Source organism: Leguminivora glycinivorella, chromosome 15 (genome assembly GCF_023078275.1).
Source record: "Leguminivora glycinivorella isolate SPB_JAAS2020 chromosome 15, LegGlyc_1.1, whole genome shotgun sequence".
In the NCBI taxonomy this organism is placed as follows: Eukaryota; Metazoa; Arthropoda; class Insecta; order Lepidoptera; family Tortricidae; genus Leguminivora; species Leguminivora glycinivorella.
Window position 1 is genome coordinate 11,385,681 of NC_062985.1, and position 21,521 is coordinate 11,407,201.

The window sequence follows — 21,521 nt, forward strand, 5'->3', positions numbered from 1 at the left end:
GTACTACAGCGACAAACTGCCATAACCATAACACTGCTTTATAAAAATGAAAGACATAGGTGAGCATTTCTTTTTTTTTTTTGCCACTTTTATGAAGTGTGATATTAAAAAAAAAATGCTATTTCTTCTCAGAATTACTGGCTTTTTCAATCCTAGTAGTTAAAAAAAATTGTCCCATACGATTTTTCTTATTTCGTTACCATTTTCCGTACATGTTGTATGGGGTAACAAAAAAGTATGGAAATTCTGGGACACTTTTTGTCTCCCAGTGAGATTGAAAGTACTCGTGATTCTGAGTACAATTGACCTAAAATTCCCTAAAACAAACAAAAAAATTTTATTGACAAAAAAAAAGAAGTGCTCAGGTAATACCTTCCAAACAGGTAGTAGGTATGTAGACTATGTAGTATCTAGCTAAATGTTACGGTAATAAATTAAGTAACTTTTAAACTTTAACACGTAAGTACCTTTAAGATAATTATTATTGTCTTTATTTTGGATTCTTCATTCATGAACTAACTTGAATAACAAAAAATTAAAAATATATCTATCGTACTGTGGGTAGTTGTATAAAGTGAGGAAGTGATTCAAGAATTCAGCGAAGTCCACACGGCTTGGATAGCGCAGTTGGTCAGAGCGTCCGGCTCCATGGGTCGGAAGGTCGCAGGTTCGAATCCTTGCTCCAAGCGAACATTATTTTTTTATTGTTTTTTTCAACAGTTACTTCAGGCTGGCAAGTACAGTCAAGTGTAAAAATATGGGTGTACACATCTTACTCAAAAATATGTCCTATAGCATCTTAGTCCGGTGTAATAAGAGCGTAGTACCTACCATATTTATGAGACGATTATTTCGATACGTATTTTTGCACTTGACTGTACTTAGGTGTTTTATCATTTATCGCGCGACCATACTTGCCTTTCTGGCTTCAAAATTGAAACTAATTTATTAAATTACTTTACTTAAAGATTAAAAAAAATGAGGAGCTTACCAGTTTAGTACAAAATAGAAACAGAATCATTATTTCCATATGTTGCATTCTAATGGGTAGGTTTTAAAATAGGAAGTTTTTATTGTATATTTAATTTAGCAGAAATAAAAATGTAGGTTAAAGTAAAACTAACAGTACTACAGGTTAAGGTATAACTATACCTATAGTGTGTTGTTGTCTGGTTGTTGAACTACATAAAATTCCCGTCCTTACCTTAGTAACAGTAAATTGTAGAATTTATCTTCTTCTTCTTATCAACTATACTATATGCCTAATAGGGTAAAACTTACCCATGTATCAGCAGTTCTCAAAAATTAAGGAAAAAGATAAATTTGTTGACATTATTCCCATTTTATTGCCAAGATTTTTTTGATGAATTGAGATTTTAGTAAGTTTTATTTCGTCATTAAGGTTCTCTAGCATCTATATTTTCTTAATTATAACTTTTGTCCTGTATATATCTTACGAAGAGCCCAAGAAAGAAGCATACTAAACTTAAAGAGACTAGATAGAGTAAGAAACACAAAAATAAGAGAACGAACAAGAGTCATCGACGCGTTGGGGCACTGCCTGAAAATGAAATGGCAATGGGCAGGACATATAGCGAGAATGAGCGATCAAAAATTGACTAAACGTGTGACACTCTGGAAAGGTCCACAAAGAAAAAGAAAATCTGGCAGACCAGCAACAAGATGGATCGATGACGTCACCAACACCATATCGGAGAAATGGGGGAGGCCTTTACTCGCAAAGAGGTTCACCAATCATAGCATAGCGAAATATTATTATACACTTAGTTATTAAATTTAAGTTAAAATATGAATAGAACCATTAGATGTATAAGCTAGTTGTAGACATACTTTTCTTAACATTTTTAATACCTAATTGTTTTTTTTTTGGTGTGGAATTGAAAGACTTTTTTTTTAATTTTTATTTTTATCTTACGAAAGTCTTACTAAAATATTAGTAATAAAATAGGATCAATAAAAATTTGCTGACGTGGCTATGTACAAACGTGTGTTTTGAGAACTGGCAGGCAAGTATGGTAAGTAACAGACCGTCCCTATCGCACTTATAAATAGTGCGATAGGGACGGCCTGATGTTTTATCATTTATCGCGCGACCATGATTGCCTGTGCCTGCTCGCATAACACACAAATCGTATTGAAAAAATAAAAACATTTTCTGTGTTAAGATTTTTTGCCGTTTATTTATTTATTTATTTATTTAAACTTTATTGCACAAATAAAACAAAAATGTACAAATGGCGAACTTAATGCCTAATGGCATTCTCTACCAGTCAACCATCGGGCCAAACAGAGACATGTAAAAATGGTGCAAGGAGAAAGAAAAATGACAATGACAATTATCGAAAACAACTGATTAACTTCATAAAAATACTTATATAATACATAAATATAAATATATGCAAACAAAAATAAATATACTTACTTAATAATTGATATATATTCGCAAATATATACATATATATATATATATATATATATATATATATATATATATATATATATATATATATATATATATATATATATATATATATATATATATATATATATACATACATATATATATATTGATGGATTCTACTCGAACTCTTGTTTCAGCAGATACTGATGTAGTACCCGCTTGAAAGCTAACTTGCTTGGGGCTTGTCTAATACTGAGAGGGAGCGAGTTCCAGAGACGGCTCGCCTGGACAGCAAAAGAGTTAGTCATAAACCCAGTGCGGTGAGCAGGGATAGAGAGCTTAACCTTTCGTATGCGTCTGTCAAAAAATTGTCATTAATATATTAGTCATAATAACTACATGTTAAAGTTGAAACAATATGGAGCAGATCTGCTCCTAAGCATACGAGAGGTTAAGAATACGAGATGTACGCAGCTCACCGCCTGGCCGAGCGGCGTTTATCCGTTTTGTATAGATAAGTCACTTCACTTTGACAGGGAAACCACGTCTGTTTTAATCCCTTCGGCAAATAAAAATATAAGCAATGACACTACAAAAATATGAACCCATTTCGGCCACTCAAAACAGGGGGGCTACCACGAAGTGCTAAAGCCGTTCAGTTTAGGTTGAGAGAGAGGGACGGAGCTATGGAACTGCTATAGCTTCGTCCCTTTCTCTCAACCTAAACTGAACAGCTTTAGCACTTCATGGTAACCCCCCAGGTATATACTTACTTAAGTTGGTTTTGAAATAGGTTACCGTTATTATTATTTCACTGTATAAACAGGTACAGTCAGCAACCAAGCTGTGAATACAAAGTGCTAAAAATATGTATACACCCCTTAATGTATGTAGGTACAGCAGGGTTAGCACATGAATGGCATTGGCACGAGAGTTTGTCGCCGCGGGATAGACTACCCGTCCTTATGTCATTAATACGATTAGAAGAAGACGCGTGATCTATCTCGCGGCGACATTTTTTTTTAATACTACGTAGGTGGCAAACAAGCATACGGCCCGCCTGATGTAAAGCGGTCACCGTAACCTATGGACGCCTGCAACTCAAACAGTGTCACATTCGCGTTGCCACCCCATTAGAAACTTGTACATTCCCTTTTGCTGTGTTAAGTACACAGCAAACAACATAGATAGATAGATAGATAGATAGATATATTCTTTATTCATACCCACAACATACATGGCATTGACAATTTAACATCCAAAAAAAAATTAAAACAAAAAACAGTAAAAGAGTTACATGCAAACTTAACTAGTAACATTATTTTAACTAATACCTATGCCATGCATCGTGGCAGAGAAAAGGCGCTCGCGTACACATACTCTCGAGCCAGTCACGTGCTAAGGGTGCAGGCAATATAGTTCTGTATACATACTTTTGGCACTTTGGCTTGTTTCATAGCTTTGTTGCTGACTATACATAATATATCTTCTTTATGACTACATAGCCTAATTTATTGCTAGATAAATGAAGAATTATTTTTTCTACTCGTCGTCTGTAATCTGTCAATTAGGACACCACAGACTAAACTATGTGCTAACTTTTCAGTGTTGGATACTCTATGGCAGTTCCACCTTAACCACAGTATAATAAAGAGTACTATCGTACAGTATGGCCACTCCCGCTCCCCGCTGAAAGTGCCGCCCACTCTCACTCTCGGTTACCTCACAGTTACCGCCTGTCAAAAACGCGAACAGTCGACCTGTCATATGTCACTCATACAAGCATAGTACGCGTTCACCTACACGAGCTTAGACTGTGTGCTAGGAACGCGCCTCTTTCATATATTTGACCGCCAGTGTCCGAGGTGTGCCTTAACTATCTCATTATAGTTGACGTTAGTTAACTGTAATAATTTCAAAAATAGAACTTCATACAATTTCTATACTAATTTGCGATACCTGGCCAATTTTTCTGCATCTGAAACACATTTTTTTTTATCTGTCGCGTTATCGGCCAATCAGAGACGACTATTACAAACAATTGGTTGCTAGATAATTCGATGTTGATACAACGGTGAACGACGCTATTGACATTAATTTTAACTTGAATGATGATATTTCCGTCCATTGATGATGAAGATATGACTCGTAGAAAAAGTATTGTATACAATAGTGATATAATTAAGCTTTTCACTCTCGTACCGTACTATTAGGCCACTCAGCAAGCTTCGTGGCCTAAACATGGTACTCGACTGAAAAGCTGTGTATTATATCACGATTGTATAAAATACTATTATACACGCCTACGTAATTTACGATGTTTTTTTTAATTCCCTTAATAACTTCGAGGCATTTTAATACGATCATCAATATTCTTTCGGTATCATTTTGATGTCCTTAAATCGATCCTGCCTTATACCTACTCTGTAAAAAAAAAACAATGATTTGTAAATTTTAAATCCCGATTTTCCCTTTATACATCCGCCATTCTAATAAAGCCTTTATTTATTTGGCACAAAGCTGTTGAGATTTGTCCTATATTTCCTGCCAGCCTAGCTGAAATGACAATCATTGACGCTAAGTAGACGTCGATCGAAACGCAGTCTGTTTCTGTCGCGCCAATATGGAAGATCGTTAGAGACAGCAAGATACAATAACAATATTATCGTAAGCGTTAGTACATTTGGCTAACCTGGGTTGTAAAATATGTAGATTGATTTATTTCTACCTGGCAACACTCGAGTAATTGCCGCTAAGACGGGGCGTGGCGTCCCGCCCATCGCTCGAGGTCTTTTGTCCGCGATTGTACTAACTGAAATAAATTCATTTGTGTCTGTGAATGTACAGTTTATTTTATGTTTGCTTTGTTTATGGAACGGTATTTTTGAGTGGTAGAAATGTTTTTATGTGTATGGGCGTAGGTTTTATTGAATTGTAAAGTGCGTAATTGCAGTGTGCAAGCTTGATTGAAATAGTTTAGAATATTTTTTTTTATTTTAATCTGCTAAAAGCAAATTGTATCTTAAATTTATAGTAGCCTATAGGTACTTATATACGTAGGTATCGAACCGACAAACTTTCACATACCCATGCCATAGGTACCTGTACCTTGTATAGGTACGACGTTACGAGTATAAGATTAACTACGGTTTCCTATACAATAATACATAATAATATCCTTAAATATATGTAATTAACTAAGACTTCGAATTCTCAAAATCAAATACTCGTATTTTAAAAAGATTCCGAAAATTTTGATGCACGATAGAATTATGCATACCTACGTACTAGCAAAATATCTACGCCACATCGCCCATTTCCGCAGATTCCCGTCAATAACAATTTGCTCTAAACTTCTCGATGAAACGCTAGGTGCTAAATAAACTCTGCGGAGAATCGAACGCGCGCCAAGAATATTGAATTAGAGAACGCCGAGTTTGTGGAAGAAACTGCGCGCAAAATATTTAGACGTCACAAAGGAGGTATTAAGATTCGTTTACGGCTTACGACAACGACACGGGGACGATCGTTTTTTTTTGACAACTACATACTGAAAAAACTAGGTATGTATGTACCATCGGCAACACTGTTAGCTGTACATTTGTAATCCTTATTACAAGGGCGTAAAGTTTATCGATGGCTTGATAAGGGTGTTGCTGTTAGTACCTAGCGTACCTACGTATTTATGCTGAACCGGTTTTTTTCCACAGATTCACTGTCAACAACAATGTTCTCTAAACTTCTCCATGAAAAATTGATAAATAGATTGATTGATAAATCGATTGCAAGGGTTGTTCAATTATGTTACAACGAGTCGGGTATCGGGTTTCTGTGCGCAGGCGCTTTTCGCTACATGTACGAGTATACGCATTTCCTCTAAATTATCGGTTACGCTCGTAGCGCGTGGTACTCGTAGCAGGCGCTGGCACTACATTTGTGTTTGTGTTTACTCATTATTATACGTTTTGTTTTTAACCCCCGACGCAAAAACGACGTGGTGTTATACGTTTGACGTGTCTGACTGACTGTTTGTCTGTTTGTCTGTCTGTCTGTGTGTGTGTCTGTCTGCGGCATCGTAGCTCCCGAACGGATGAATCGATTTAGATTTAGTTTCTTTTTGTTTGAAAGCTGGGTTAGTCAGGAGTGTTCTTAGCCATGTTTCATGAAAATCGGTCCACTATGTAGTGGTCGGAGGTTTTTTCAAAATTTAAATTTTGTGATTATTCATGTTGCTTTGTTTTTTTAGGGCCCTTCTTTCAACTTTCCTCTTTCACAATTCACATATATTTACATGACCCCGCAGAGTGTAAAGCGCTTTTCGCTCGCGATAATTTTATGGTAATCGCCCCCGCCCGACGGCTGAGTTTCAGTTGTAGGCAATTTGTTTATGTCTACCGAAACAACTCGGGGTATCGATCGGGAACCTCCCTACGTGGGGTGTTTACACGTGTTTGGGAAGGATTGTCGTTTAGGTAAAGGTTTGAATGTGTGACTATTTTTGGGAAGCGAATGTGTGACTATTGGTTGTGAAAGTTGGGGACATGTCTGAGAAATCGAAGAGAAAATGTTTGTGGTAGAATCATCAAAGTGGGGTTAGATGTTGCCCGGATAGTCATCGTGACCGTGATGGGATAAATGTAATATGACGATTAATAGGTCGCTCGATTGGACCAATACAGAATGAGTACTTTTAGGTATTTTGGTGTAAAGTTATAGGGTGGGAATCTGCGTTACATGGATCTATGTATCTATCTATAGGTAGTATTGTCGGTTACTTGTAAAATTCTCTAGGTATTTGATCTGAATATGAATTTTTATGAATAACTTGACTCAGTATCGATATTTTGTGGTATTTATTATAATATAAAATACAAATTAAATGTTGTTTATACCTAACAAAGCAAAATCCTGACAAGAAAATATTCTCAATCCGAAGACTCAAAATCTAAAACGAAAGATGAAAAGCATTACGAAACCTTAGTTCTTCGTCAAATCCGCAAATAATGCCCGTCTGGTCTCGGAGGGCTTCCCAACAAGGAGTTTGTATTACGATATTTTGCTCACATCTAGTCGAGCCACAGACAACTGCCAAACTGTTGCGGGCAGTCGCAGTAAGTGATATAGTCGGTAGTGTATTTTTCTAGTATGTGGCGCGTAGGGCGAAGCCGTAGTTATTTGGATCACAAAGCACGGGGCTAGAGCACAGACGCGCTTCGCATAAAAGTCATAAGTACACTTAGTCGCTTGTGTTACTTTAGACTTTGTTCTGATTACATAAAGTGCTTAACGATATGAGTTTTCAAATGTAGTTACTGCAGGTATGTTAAGTATGGGCTAGGAGCAGTAATACGCTTATTTGAAGATAATCCCTTGGCGACCCTCGTGCTCAGTCGATTTGTTCGAGAGACGGCGTAATTTGGGATTGCACTGTGTTTAATCAAGTCTGGCTTCTGCGGGTACAGCTATTCAAGTGGGTTTGAAATATGAAACAAAATGTTATATGATTATCTGATTGATTGTGTTTTATTATTATTGATTACCCCTACTTTGTGTCAGTGGTTTGATTGTTTGTTTCTTACTCGTAGTTACATCAAAGTTCTATACAGTGGTCTACCATCTTAACACCCCTTTTCTGTACAAACTTAGGACCTACCCAATTTCCACTATGAACACACACAATTTGACGTACCTAGTTCAGTATATCAACCACATCTAAATACATCTATGTATGACCTCTCATTCTCGTCTTATCACATGTTTAAAGTGTAAATAAATACCCGTGGAACAAAATAAGAACTGCGTTTGTATATAGGTTTGATCCCCTATTCGCCTAAGTTGGGGCCATACATATTACATATACACATATTCATTAATTTATCGTTTACTTATTAGTGAATAAAGAAGTAATAATAGATACAGCTTAGTGAGCTTAGCTTCTGAGTATTGCACCGGAAGCGGAAGAAGGACGTAAATAAATATGTTCGTATGATTAATATCTGAACTTTCTCTTTTCAGTAAGTTGCGATGTTATCTGTAGCCTTACCATGACTTTTTTAAGTAAAAAAATACGTTACGTTTTCAGTGAGAGTTACGGAAAATGTATGGAAAAACTGAACAGCGCTCCAAGCGGAAACGCTCACGTACTAAAATTTTCATCGGTACCATAAGTTATTAACGTGTTTACTCCCAGTTTTTAATACGTTCCTAACTTTACAGCTAAGGCGCTCTCTTTCTGATTGTATGAAGTCAATAGAACCAGAACTATTTGACAGTCTCTAGTGAAAACTCAATACTTTACGTGAGTAATCATGACAGTCACTAACGTAAAAGTAAACCACCAATTCACTCTGATGTGTCAAATTATATAACAATCCCACAACATTTTCACGATTATATTTGCAATTTTAAATGCAATTATGACTAATATGTATTAATTTATAATATTACGTGAAATTAAAGAACAGCTTAAATGTAGCAGTTAGTCAGTAGTTCGATAAAAAGATAAACCAGTGATGAAACCAGTGCTTGATACTTTTACAAAGGTAATGAGTTAGGTATATTTATTCATCATTTTGTACTGTTTAGTTACAATTGAGATGATTATATTGGTTGCTTTCAGAAAAAGAAGATATTATTGAAAACAATATTTCCATGCCAGCCGTATGGTATTCAGCAAACCCAACGTAGAAGATTGTTCAAATTGATAATGAATGAGGCAGTTAAGAATCAACTGATTACCTACAGCAGCAGGCAGTACCAATTCATGGGCATGTTAGTTCCTCAATGCACAATACTTGTACCTATAGTCACCATAACACCATATCTCGTGGGTATATATTAGAAGTGAACCAAAGGAAAAAACTTCAAAAAAATTTTTCCTATTACTGAAATAAAGTATCTCATTCTGTGATTTTGTTTATTTTGTAATATTCTTAAGTAACAGGCTAAGTATTTAATAAATTGACGTGAAACGAAAACTAAAAACCTAAAATTCAGCGTTTACGTACATATCAAACATCAATTACAACGACATCGACATAGGTAACGACAAAGTCTAAGGTAAGGTATAGAACTTTTGAAGGCGATTAGGCCGTTATGGGGTGTATATGAAGATTATAATTTGATACAAAAGTGAGTAGAAAATTTTGAAACAAGTAAAAATTGTATCTAATTTTTTGGCAGGGCACTTAGCCAAATGCACAAACGATTATGATAACATCGTTATCGTAGCTTAGCTATCTCACTTTTCCGTATTGACATGACAGAGCTAGACTGAATTTCGATCGGCGTTTAGCGCATAGATTTAAAGTCCATGGTTTAGCGTCAACGATTGACATTTCAGCTAAGTCCTTGTGTCAAAATTGACAAAGCTAATTTTTTTTTTAATTTATTGGGAGCATTGGCAACTTGGCCATCAGCGCAAACATACAATATTTAATACAACATACAGCAGAAGAAACAATTACAGGAATAACAATACTTTGTTAATCATAAAAGTAATATTGCACATATTGAAATGCTAAACTTATGACTATTTAGTAACTACACAACACAATGTTTTATGAATGAAAAGAAGTATTTTTGAACAATTACAAATTATTTACAAAGCGCCAATAGTGTTCATAATAAATTCATAAATTAAAACAGCCTTCAAGTTCATTTCCCGGTTCTTTGCTTGGCTGAAAATCCCGGGAATTCCCGGTACTTTCGGTACCGGTATTTCCCGGGAGCAAACCCTAATAGGGATAGGGGTAGGGTTAGGGATAGGGGTAATCGGTCGGCAATCGGTAATTGTATGCGAGAAAGTACTTTTTACCCACCGACAATAGTGCCGAGATACGGAGCTACTTATGTGAGTTCTGTTGTACAATATGTAGTTTCCTCAGTGTATATAGAATACATGCCTACTCGTACCTATTACTTACGCTGTGGTCACTGTGTAACATTTGTACAACCACTGCAAGCATTTCTTTTTTAAAAACAATAGTAATATGAGTAATCGAAAAAAACGCAGACAAACGTCTGCATAGAAACCTACGGATCCAAATGAAAATTTAATTATTTGTATATGTTTGAATAAGAATTCTTTTAGTACGCGAGCGAAACCGCGGGCAAAAGCTAATTCTATATAAGATGCAATGCCCCCTTTTTCTTTAAAAAATATTTCTATTTCTTTACTACTCGAGAACATCACAAATAAACAAAGTCAATTAATGAAATACTTTATTTTAGTAACAGGATTATTTTTTGGAGTTGAGGTTTTTTCCTTTATTGGAGCACTTCTATACATATACCTGTGATGATCATGGTCAATAATACCATTAAGTGCATGGCGGAACAAAAACACCTATAAATTGGTACTGCTCCCCTCTGCTGCCCTAAGGTTATGAGTAGCGTAACTGCCAGAGTGCCACAGTATTAATATCAATTGAACCATCTTCCATGTTGACTGAATACCATACGGGTTTGTTCGGAAATATTGATTTCAATCATAGCTTCCGTCATCTTTCTGAAACCAAAAACTGCTTTGAGCAATATAATCATCTCAATTGTAAATACTTAGTACAAAATGATGGCCAAAAATAACTCATTACCTTATTTGATTTGTTCACTGGTTTATCTTTTTATTCAATTTTAGCTAATCTTGAATTTCACGTAATATTATGAATTAATGCAATATGTTAGTCATAATTTTATTTAAAACTGCAAATATATATAATCCTGAAAATTCCGTGTGATTTTTGTATAACTTGACAGAAATGTCACGTTAGAATGACTTGGCCTATGGTTTGAGGCCTACTACCGAATACCGAAGTTATCGAAATGTGGACATGCGTCTCTTTTACTCTTATCAGTATAAAGTGAAAGAGGAAGAATCCCTCAGTGCGTATGTTTCGAAATTTGCAGTAGACCCTATATTGACAGATTTCGATAGGTAAATTACATTTACTTATGATTTTAGTTCCGTCGCGTAAACACCAGAGGCGTAGCATTCGCCTGTAGTTCTTTCTCCGTTTATTGATAAATTTAGAAAGGGATAGAAGCAGCTTCTTTGGCGTGAAGTTAGGCACAATATATTGTAAACAAACGTAAACTCACTTACTTTCTGAGTAAAGTAATACGGCTCTCACTTGGGCAGCCCATGGTAACGGTACTGAAGTGAGCACAAGTTTTTAGAAAACAGTGTGTACAATCAAATCAAAAAGTGGTACCTACTACGAACAATATCTTAGTTAGGGAAGTACCACGGAAGTAAGTAATAATTTTAGATTAAATTTAGGAGAATAAGAGCTAATTTTCATCTGTACCAAATACCTTATAATGCCAATACAATGAAGTAACAGTAATACAACGTGTAAGAAATAAATCCGATATCTATTTACCTATATTGGCGATCGGTATTGGACTAGGAGCAATATTTTTTTTTTCCCTCTTCCCACCGTCTTTTATTTATTTTTGATTTTTGATTATTCAAAACTTGTTTCTTTTCGTGTTTCTTTCTTTTCTTGTCTTAATCATACTTATACTTATCTCCTACAATTGTAAAAACAAAACACTGTACTTCTTTTATTATTTACTGTATTTTACAAACAGATCAGAACTTCTAGAATTACTATTCTAAATCAATTATACATATGGATATGGGAGCAATATTGGGTATGGCTGATGGGTATTGTATGGTACCTATGGTTGTTTCTTGTTTCCAGTTCCAAAGAACTGATAAAATTGGTGATTTTGTTATACGAACGGTATAAATTAACGCTATAGCTTATTCATACATACCCTAAGATTCCTAAGTAGGTACATACTTAATACTTACACATTTTTCCTTTGGAACAAACATAAGAATCAACGAAAAATAAAACCTCCTTTCACATGTAAATGTACAGGCACGTGCAAAAAGTTGTTGTTATCGTGTAGCTCCGTGTTTTCAGGGAAGGGAAGCCTGGTAGGGGGGCTAATTACGGGGTGGGGGGCTGGGGCCCCGTCTGTGCCGTACACGGATCTACAAGTGTACATGTACGACTGTGTGTACTCTTGGCTCGAGTCGAGGACGAAATGTACGTAATTAGAGTTGACCTATCCCAAAAGGTTTGTCTGAAATCTGAGGTTGCTAGATGAAAGCTGTACTATTTTATTGACAAATATATGACCACATGTCACGGTTAGTTGCTTAAATGTGTTACATATAAAATACTTATTTTGTCTAGAGTACCTACAGATTAAAAGTTTGTTTTTCATGTAAACATTAAAAATGGTAAGAAGATAACATATGTTAAGTTTAGCACAAACTGATACGATTCTTCGAAATAAAATAACTGACTTCACGAACGTGACGTGGGTGACGTGTGCTATGTTTCTTAAATACTAGCTTTTGCCCGCGGCTTCGCTCGCATTAAATTCCAAAATTAAGGAATGCTCCGTACAATCTCCGACCTCCCATTTTAGGGAAGTGGATGGTAACAGAGAGACAAAAAGTAGCCTATGTCATTCTCCATCCCTTCAACTATCGCCAGTTAAAAAATCACCTCAATACGCCGCTTCGTTTTGCTCAATAAAATAAATTAGTCTAATGAAGTTTGCGTAGATCCCAGGGAGCTTTTCATAGTTTTCAAGTTTTGAAACTAAGTTAACTATTCTGCATCCACTTACCATACGAATTCTAGAAGTTCGCAATGTCGTGTCGTTTAACAAAATTTATTTATTCATAAATTTTTGGTTCTGGGTCACGTGTAACGTTTTGGGAACGTCAATGTTAAAATCAATATTTTTATTGCCTCTAATAGTAATATCGGATTCAAAGTGGACCCTACTTCAATCAGAATATGCCCACTTAATCCAAACTTCGAGAATCCAATTGTATCTTTACTAAAATGATATCAATGCAATGTCTGCGTAAGTTTTACGAACTTATTAGGTAAGTATTTTTTGCGTAACCTCAAGGCATTGTGTAACTCCACACCTAAAGCGCCTCGTCCCATTCAAGAGGTAACTCTATACAAATTGGCACCTCCATTCAGGCCCGGTGACACTTTTATATGCCCGCGATTACACTCACAAGAGAAATTAGAACCCAATAATATTATTAAGGGTTTTTTCGAGGGGTCCCCTTACCCAGTGAGTTAATATTTTGAATAAGTAATCGTCCGATCCTCGGATTACCACCTACGTTTGTGTAAACACAATAAATGTTTCTTGTTGCGTCTGATCTGGCGATGGGAGATAGGTATTTGTAAGCTCTGATCGAGTGCGATATGATTTTTTGCAAAGTGAGAGTTTTGCTTCGATTGGCTGTTACGATAAAGATTGGGTTTGCATTGTAACAGTTTAAGTTCTTAATTAACTTGACTATTGCCTCTTAAATCTAATGCCTAAGTAAATTATATTAGAGCTATTTTAAAATAACCGGAAAAGTAAAGGAAGTGATTGGCGGAGTAGACCAGCCTCAGTCAATTAATTATATTTAGATGAGGCTTTTTTTTATTTATGATTTATTGGAAACGATAGTTTATAATAATTAGAGAGTTTTGAATGATTCACGGTTATTTTCATTAGACTTTATTATTATTGACCGGGATATAGGAGCACACAAAAATCAAAAAGGTATTTATCCCGATCGATATATACACCTACCTAATAGTATTTTGACTACATTCCCACCTAATGGGAATTGCCGATTCAGTCTAAGATGAAGAATGTTCACCTAAGTAAAAGATGCCTAATCACTCTTAATTTATTTTGGTAAGAAAAAAATTGTCTAATTAATTTAGCCTTGTAAAGCTTCACGTATTTTTATTCGTTAAAAAATTTCTTATTGTATTCGTACAGCAAAAGCTTTCATACAGGCCAATTCTACGCTTAATGCAAATTCATTACAACAATGCCCTTAAAAAATCCCTACGCTGCACATGAAAAAACCAGCAATCCCACAACAGTTGTGATTGAATTAGACACGGCCGGTCGGCACACAGCACAATACAGATTACCAGTAAGTGGATTACTCTCCATGTGGCCACTCGACACTTGATGACTCGACTGTGCCTACTCGAGGACGCCCTTCCTGACTATTCGATTGTCTTCATATCTGGCTTTTGCAACTTTGGTGGGTAACTATAACCTATAATAGATAGATTAGTACCTATTGCTACATTATCTATGTACAGTCAACCAATTGGAACCCTAGGCCACTCTACAACCATGTCAAAATGACAAGCAGTAAGAGATTTCTTACAATCTAATTTATAACGTCACTATGACATAGTTCTACAGTGGCCTAGGGTTCCAATTGGTTGACTGAACGTATGTCATTGGAGACATAGAACATACGAGAAAAATAGATCCCCTAACCTGGGCAAGTAGGCACCTACTCAGATTATCATTTTCTTAAAGAAAGTATACATTACACTTCGGAGAACGTGACCTAAAACAGAAATAAAAAGCCAATAACTAAGCCATTGCGTACACTGACTTACAAAGTTCTTCGCTCTTACTTAGAATCTAGTTATACAATGTTAGATAAGATAAGATAACATCTAAACTATAACCTAAACAAAAATGACATTGCTTATCAAACTCAGTCGCTTTGATAATAAATGAAATTCTCGATAAAACACAAGTACTTACTTTAAATAAGGTATAATGCTATTTAAGTATCCACGGACCAAAATAGAATAAAATTTAAAACAAAATATTCGATTGAATGACTAACAAAAGACCCTTCTCACCCCAATAGGAAGCACTCCACTGGTCAATAGACTGATCACGACTTACCAACAATCGGGGACGGGACAATGCCATTGTCCACCATTTTGTTTTGTCAATACGTAAATAGTGCATAAATATTTTAACAGCTTATGGATTAACCCTTGGGAACTGCGGTTTTAAAGAAATAAGTTCTCAATTTGAGATGAATATGCCGGATGTCCGAGACGCTCGTCTACAAGTAGGTACAACGATAATTGAAATATTAGAATTTTAAAGATATTTTCCGTTTTTATTCGGATAACCAAACCGGTTAGAAATATCTAAAACTAAACATGATGCAGAGATACTACCTACTTCATCAGTAGGTACAGGACTTAATTAGTTCCTGATAGTCCTGAAAAGTAAGTAACTCATTGTTATGTAGATAAGTTTTTTTTATCGGATACATCGTCTAGAGCTGGATCAAGTCTATTATTTTATCAGTTAGGAATATTAACCTAAGTATATACTCATAAAGTAATTAGGACACATAAGACAAACTTGCACTCAGTTGTCGCAATCTGAAACGTTCATTGGTCATTACTTATATAAAGGACCTAGCACCTTAGGTTACTTTATCCACGCGGTTTCCTTACGACACGACATACGAGTAGGTACTCACCTCAGTACTTATTTAAAAAAACAGGCAGCGTATTTCGCGAGCACATTCAGCGAACAGTTTTATAAATTATTTGGCAAATATTTCGCCGCCGGTATTAACCAGGCAGATAATGTTATTTGGCATTATTGAGCGTGCCAGGTCGTGGTTAGTTTTCAGCTGTGATTCCGGTGTGTGATGAATTGGTAGACCAATTCTCTCTTGATTTCACATTAAAAAAGTTGCGGGCGAGCTGTATTAAAAAAGTTAGACACAAAGTAACTGATACTAGGTAATCAATCTAAACACCTACGCCTTTCGTTTAAATTTCGGTCCACCTTACACTTTCCGCTTAGGTTCCTAATGGTCCTAATAGTCCCTATCGGCCATTTCGGCCAATAATATTATTAACAGGTCTGAATAAAGTAGTTCGATGGTCATTTTCTTCGTGCACCTCGTACCTATAGGTACTGTCAAAATAAGTATTTTTCAACATATAAATCTACAGGTATATTTACCTTAATTCCAACTTGTTAAGTCTGTATACATAGTCACCTGGATAAAGTTCCATCTGTTATTGACTCGAGGCACTGGCAAGGAAGTTGACACCTCCGCAGCTGCACCCTCTCCTGGTAACAAATAACAACTCGGTCAGTCCGGCATTCCAAGAACGGTCATCGCGACGCCTCCGAGTGCTCTTAATTCAATTACTGTCCATTGTCACGTTTTTGCAGATTTTACACGACAAAAGCTTATTTTGTCAACAATAACTGTATCTCGACAAAAGTCGCGAGTACGACCAGTGGCAGTGGCCGGTTTTTGTAACACTCTAACTGTTCTTGAAAGGTTGAGTATTTGTGTGTGAAGTGTTTATCGTGTTCTGGGCCAAAATCGATCTTAATCTGAGATTAGTGGGGTATTAAGTCTTTGTCAGGTTGTCTAAATTTGTCTCTTTATCAGTAGTCTGTGATGGCGTTGCCACCTAAGGGGCACAATGGCTTTTTGAATGGTCATCGTGGGTCTCCCACGCATACAATGAGTTGTTGGAGGATTTTCCTATGATTTCACATCCGGTTTGGAAATAAACATGTTGAAGTTTGAGTGGGTCACTAGCAATTGAAGTATTATCAGGATATTCAAAGAGTTAAGTAGGTACCTACCCTTCAATAAATAAGTATTCGTAATTCATAAACTTATCACCATATTCACTTCCGAGTCGACAAATGTTTAAATCTTGTGGTGTCTGACAACTTTGCTAATGTGAAGGTTGAGGGTTGGAGATAATCCTTTTCAAGTCTTGATTCGAGTCCAGTCCTTGTAAATGCTTGATCGTCAATCGGTAGAGAAATCTATAATCCTAAGGGCTTAATAAGGTCATGATCAAGGGAATAAAAAGGGAGGAATCACTTGTCATTCACAATGTCATTCCTCATTGGTGTCACAGATCTTACTCTTCTGTAACAATAGTGCATTGAATATACCACGAAGTCATCACGAAGTATCTACAATATGCCTTAAACTTTAAATTTAGGTGTAACGATTATTCTTACACATTATTCCTTATATGTATTCTTATAGCAACTTTAAAATGAGGTACCTTTATGTCTGTTGGTATTTTTATTTCAAAGTAATTAAGTCTCTTTGCAGCTCCTTCCTCTTCTTTTGAAGCTCTTTAGTTATCGTCCATAAAGTAACGTCAAAGTGTCATTTCATTGTCACTTTCTTATCGCAAAGCTAATTTACTACTATTATACGTTATTTTTATTTTCTTATCGGAATTATTCCAGAACTTCACACCAATGTTGTACCGGCATGCCTTCCCGGGTGTCGTTTTGGCAGCAATGCTTAACAAAAAATATGTCTTATATGCTTTTCTTAATTTCGCTATGTGTCGTCCTTCTCGTTTGGATGCGCGGCGTGATCCTAGACTCCACCAACAACCTTGAATTGACTGCCTTCACTGACTTTATGTGCTCCTTACTTCCAATCCAACCACGCTTAGTACTACTAAATTGATTCCGGATGCAAACACGAAACAAATCCTCTTCTGGGACCACTAGTACCTTACTTCAAAGATGACTGACAGCTTTTCTAGACCTTAAATTGTCCAGTGAATAATTGTGTATTCACTTAAAAAAAGACCTGGTGATACTCAGTGATGTTTTTGACGCAATCATGTTCGGTAGCGAGTGAGCGGAGAGTTCGAGGGAGTGCGCGGAGCTCTCATCAGACATTCGTCGTGTCAAACGAGTCGTCCAGCGTGCGAGGTATACAACAAGGATTACTTCAAGTGGATGTTTTGGTATCGTTTTGATTCCGATGTATTATGGAGGCCTTTCGTAGTGAGGCACGGCGCTGGCAACATCGTTGCACCCTCTACGAAGGCTATTTGGGCAAAGAACTCCGCCCCGCTCAGATCTGTCATAATGTGCGGGCGAAATGCACCCCAACCTTGCACAAGTCGTATACGAGGCAACGAAAAGGCAGGACGTATACGAAAAATACTTCAAATGGAAGAACGTGTATCAATAGAAGAAGATAATTCTTCTTTGTGCGACCTGCACGGGAAGCATGGTCGCGCGATAGACGATAAAATATCAGGCCGTCCCTATCGCACTTACAAATAGTGCGATAGGGACGGCCTGCTATTTTATCGTCTATGCGCTCTGTGCGCGCTGCATGAACAGCAAGCGAGCCTGGCATGCTCTGCCAAGAAATCATCCACTACGATATTCGATAAAATCTCGTACACGGTATACGGGAAAAATTGGCCCATGTGAATTGTGAACGTAGCCTCAGGGTATGGTGGAATGCCATATGCAATGTCTTGCAACATATAAAACAGATTACTCACATAAGAAAGCATCTTCAATTTTATTTTTAGTATTCGGAATCTATAAGGAGTTATTCCAAAACTTTTATAAACATGTTTTGGCGAATTTTGTTTAGTTATTTTATTTTGATTAAAGTATAGTTGCTAAATCAGTGTTATGCTTAATTCATGTCTAACAAAAACATTCGGCTCAAGGAAAACCCATCATATCCAAGGGAATAAAATAAAAAAGTCTACAAATGTCCCATACATTTGTAGACTTTTTTATTTTATTCCAATATATTCTACGCGTCTTCGCTCTCACAGATCCAATTATTAACAATAATAAGTAATAATTAATAATCTTGTTTAGTTTTGGTTAAAGGGACGACACTACTACATAGGTGCCACTTTTTAAATTGTACTCTTTTTTTTTGCCAGCGTGTAGGTAAATGTGAGTCGTGGAATGTAAGGGAGCACATATATTTAATGATACAATTTCTCTTTCCGGAGCGCTGGTAGCCTAGCGGTAAGTGCGTGCGATTTTCGTTCCGGAGATCGCGGGTTCGAACCCCGGCTCGCACCAATGAGTTTTTCGGAACTTATGTGCGAAATGTAATTTGATATTTGCCAGTCGCTTTTCGGTGAAGGAAAACATCGTGAGGAAACCGGACTAATCCCAATAAGGTCTAGTTACCCTTCGGGTTGGAAGGTCAGATGGCAGTCGCTTTCGTAAAACTAGTGCCTACGCCAAATCTTGGGATTAGTTGTCAAAGCGGACCCCAGGCTCCCATGAGCCGTGGCAAATGCCGGGATAACGCAAGGATAATGATGATGATGAATTTCTCTTTCCAGCTCTTTCCTTTCCACTTACCACTGGTTTTTTACTCTCCAAAGACTTTTTATGGCAACCATAAACTAAACTTTCATAGCTATAAGTCAGCATGTCACTTTGGTTGTCACTTTCCTATCCCGAAACAGTAGGGGACGTTATTCTCATTTTATTATTCTTGGATATTCGGGATATTCAGAATTCCACATCAATGTTGTACCGGCATGCCTTCCCGGGTGTCGTTTTGGCAGCAATGCTTAATAAAAAATATGTCTTATATGCTTTTCTTAATTTCGCTATGTGTCGCCCTTCTCGTGTGGATGGTCGACGTGAACGTAGACTCCACCGACAACCTTGAATTGGCTACCTTGACTGACCATATGTGCTCTTTACTTTCAACCACGCTTAGTACTACTAAATTGATACCGGATGCAAACACGAAATACATCCTCTTCTGGGACCGTAAATATGCGTCTTCAAACGTAATTGCGCGTGAGTTGAATTATTGTCCAGTGAAGAATTGTTATTTCACTACAGATAGAGATTTATTGAACAACTTCAGTGCGTTTGACGCCATCATCTTCAGTGAGAACATTCTGACGTCCGACAACAGGCCGCGGGAGCGGCGGCGCCCGCACCAGATATTCGTGTTCATGTCGAACGAATCTCCTTACAAGTTCCCAGCGTGCGAAGTATACAACGACGATTACTTCAACTGGACGTTCACGTATCGTTTCGATTCCGATATATTGTGGAGGCCTATCGTGGTGCGGGACATCTCCGGCGACATCGTGGCACCCTCTACAGACGTTGTTTGGACAACGAACTCCGCTCCCCTCAGTTCAGGCGTAATGTCCATGCTACGAAGCAAAATGAGAGCCGTTGTCTGGATTGTAGACGATTGTAGTTTTGAGGGTTTTGACTATCTTCTGAAGGTGGAAAAATATCTTCGTCTATTAAATGTTAGAATGTACAAACACATGCGTTACAAAAGGAGCAGTAATTATAGCGATATTCTGGCTCATAATTATCAGTTTGTCTTGGCGTTTGAAAATTCGATTGTTGAAGACTACGTGTCGAGGAAGGTCATGGAAGGTTTCAGAAACTATGCTGTTCCTGTTGTCTTCGGAGGAGCCAATTATAGCAGGTAGATGTAAAAAACTATTCGAAACGAAAGGTTTTTATTGAAAAAAAAAATGTCACGAAAAGACATGCCATGGCCGATATTAAACAAACTCAGTTGCTACTACCTAGACTCAGTAGACTAATTTCGTAGGTAATTAAGTGCAGCTTTTACTATATTCCTAACTAAGGTCGTAACTAAACCCCTAACCCTAATATGACATAATGTTCAAAATAGTGTCATCATCCACAGGTTCTTTCCTCCAGACTCCTACATCGAGGCTTCCAGAAGGCATCACTACAACGTAGCATATGCAATATACCATGCAACGCAGAGCCAGGAGGCTTACGAAAAATACTTCAGATGGAGGAAGGATTATTCAATAGACGAAGACAACTCCCCCCTGTGTGACCTGTGCGCAGCGTTGAACAGCGACCGAGCCAAGCACGCTCCTGCTAAGAAAACATTCAGGGTATGGTGGAATTCTCCTGGCCGCATGTATCAATGTCAACCTACAAATCACTCGGATGTCGAAAAAACTGGTATTCTGGATCTTGAAAAGTAAGAAACTTTTAGGATTATACTTTGACTACATTTGTTAAAATATTTTTTTTTGTATTAAAGTTTAATTAGTTGTTATCCGTGTGTACTCAGTGGTACCAACTTAAAACTATCACTCGCGTCACACCTCGGACACTGGCGATCAAATATATAAAAGAGGCGCGTTCCTAGCACACAGTCTAAGCTCGTGTAGGTGAACAAGTACTAGGTATGCTTTTATGGGTGAAATATGTCAGGTCGACTGTTTGCGTTTTCGACAGGCGGTAACTGTGAGGTAACCGAGAGGGGATGGGCGGCACTTTCAGCGGGGAGCGGGAGTGGCCATACTGTACGATAGTACTCTTTATTATACTGTGCTCGCGTACAATTCGCGTGTAAAACTCATCAGACCCAAAACTGATTAGGGCGTTGTAGGAGTTCGCGATATAG

General features: G+C 37.1%; 1 protein-coding gene across 1 annotated transcript; it reads left to right on the plus strand.

Annotated features, from left to right (window-relative positions):
* The first annotated feature begins 46 nt into the window (after positions 1-46).
* On the plus strand, positions 47-21,521 carry LOC125234195 (alpha-(1,3)-fucosyltransferase C-like). The gene is made up of 4 exons (XM_048140403.1): positions 47-59; positions 19,922-20,555; positions 20,784-21,003; positions 21,507-21,521. Exons 1-4 carry the CDS (start codon positions 47-49, stop codon positions 21,519-21,521), a joined length of 882 nt encoding a protein of 293 aa, XP_047996360.1.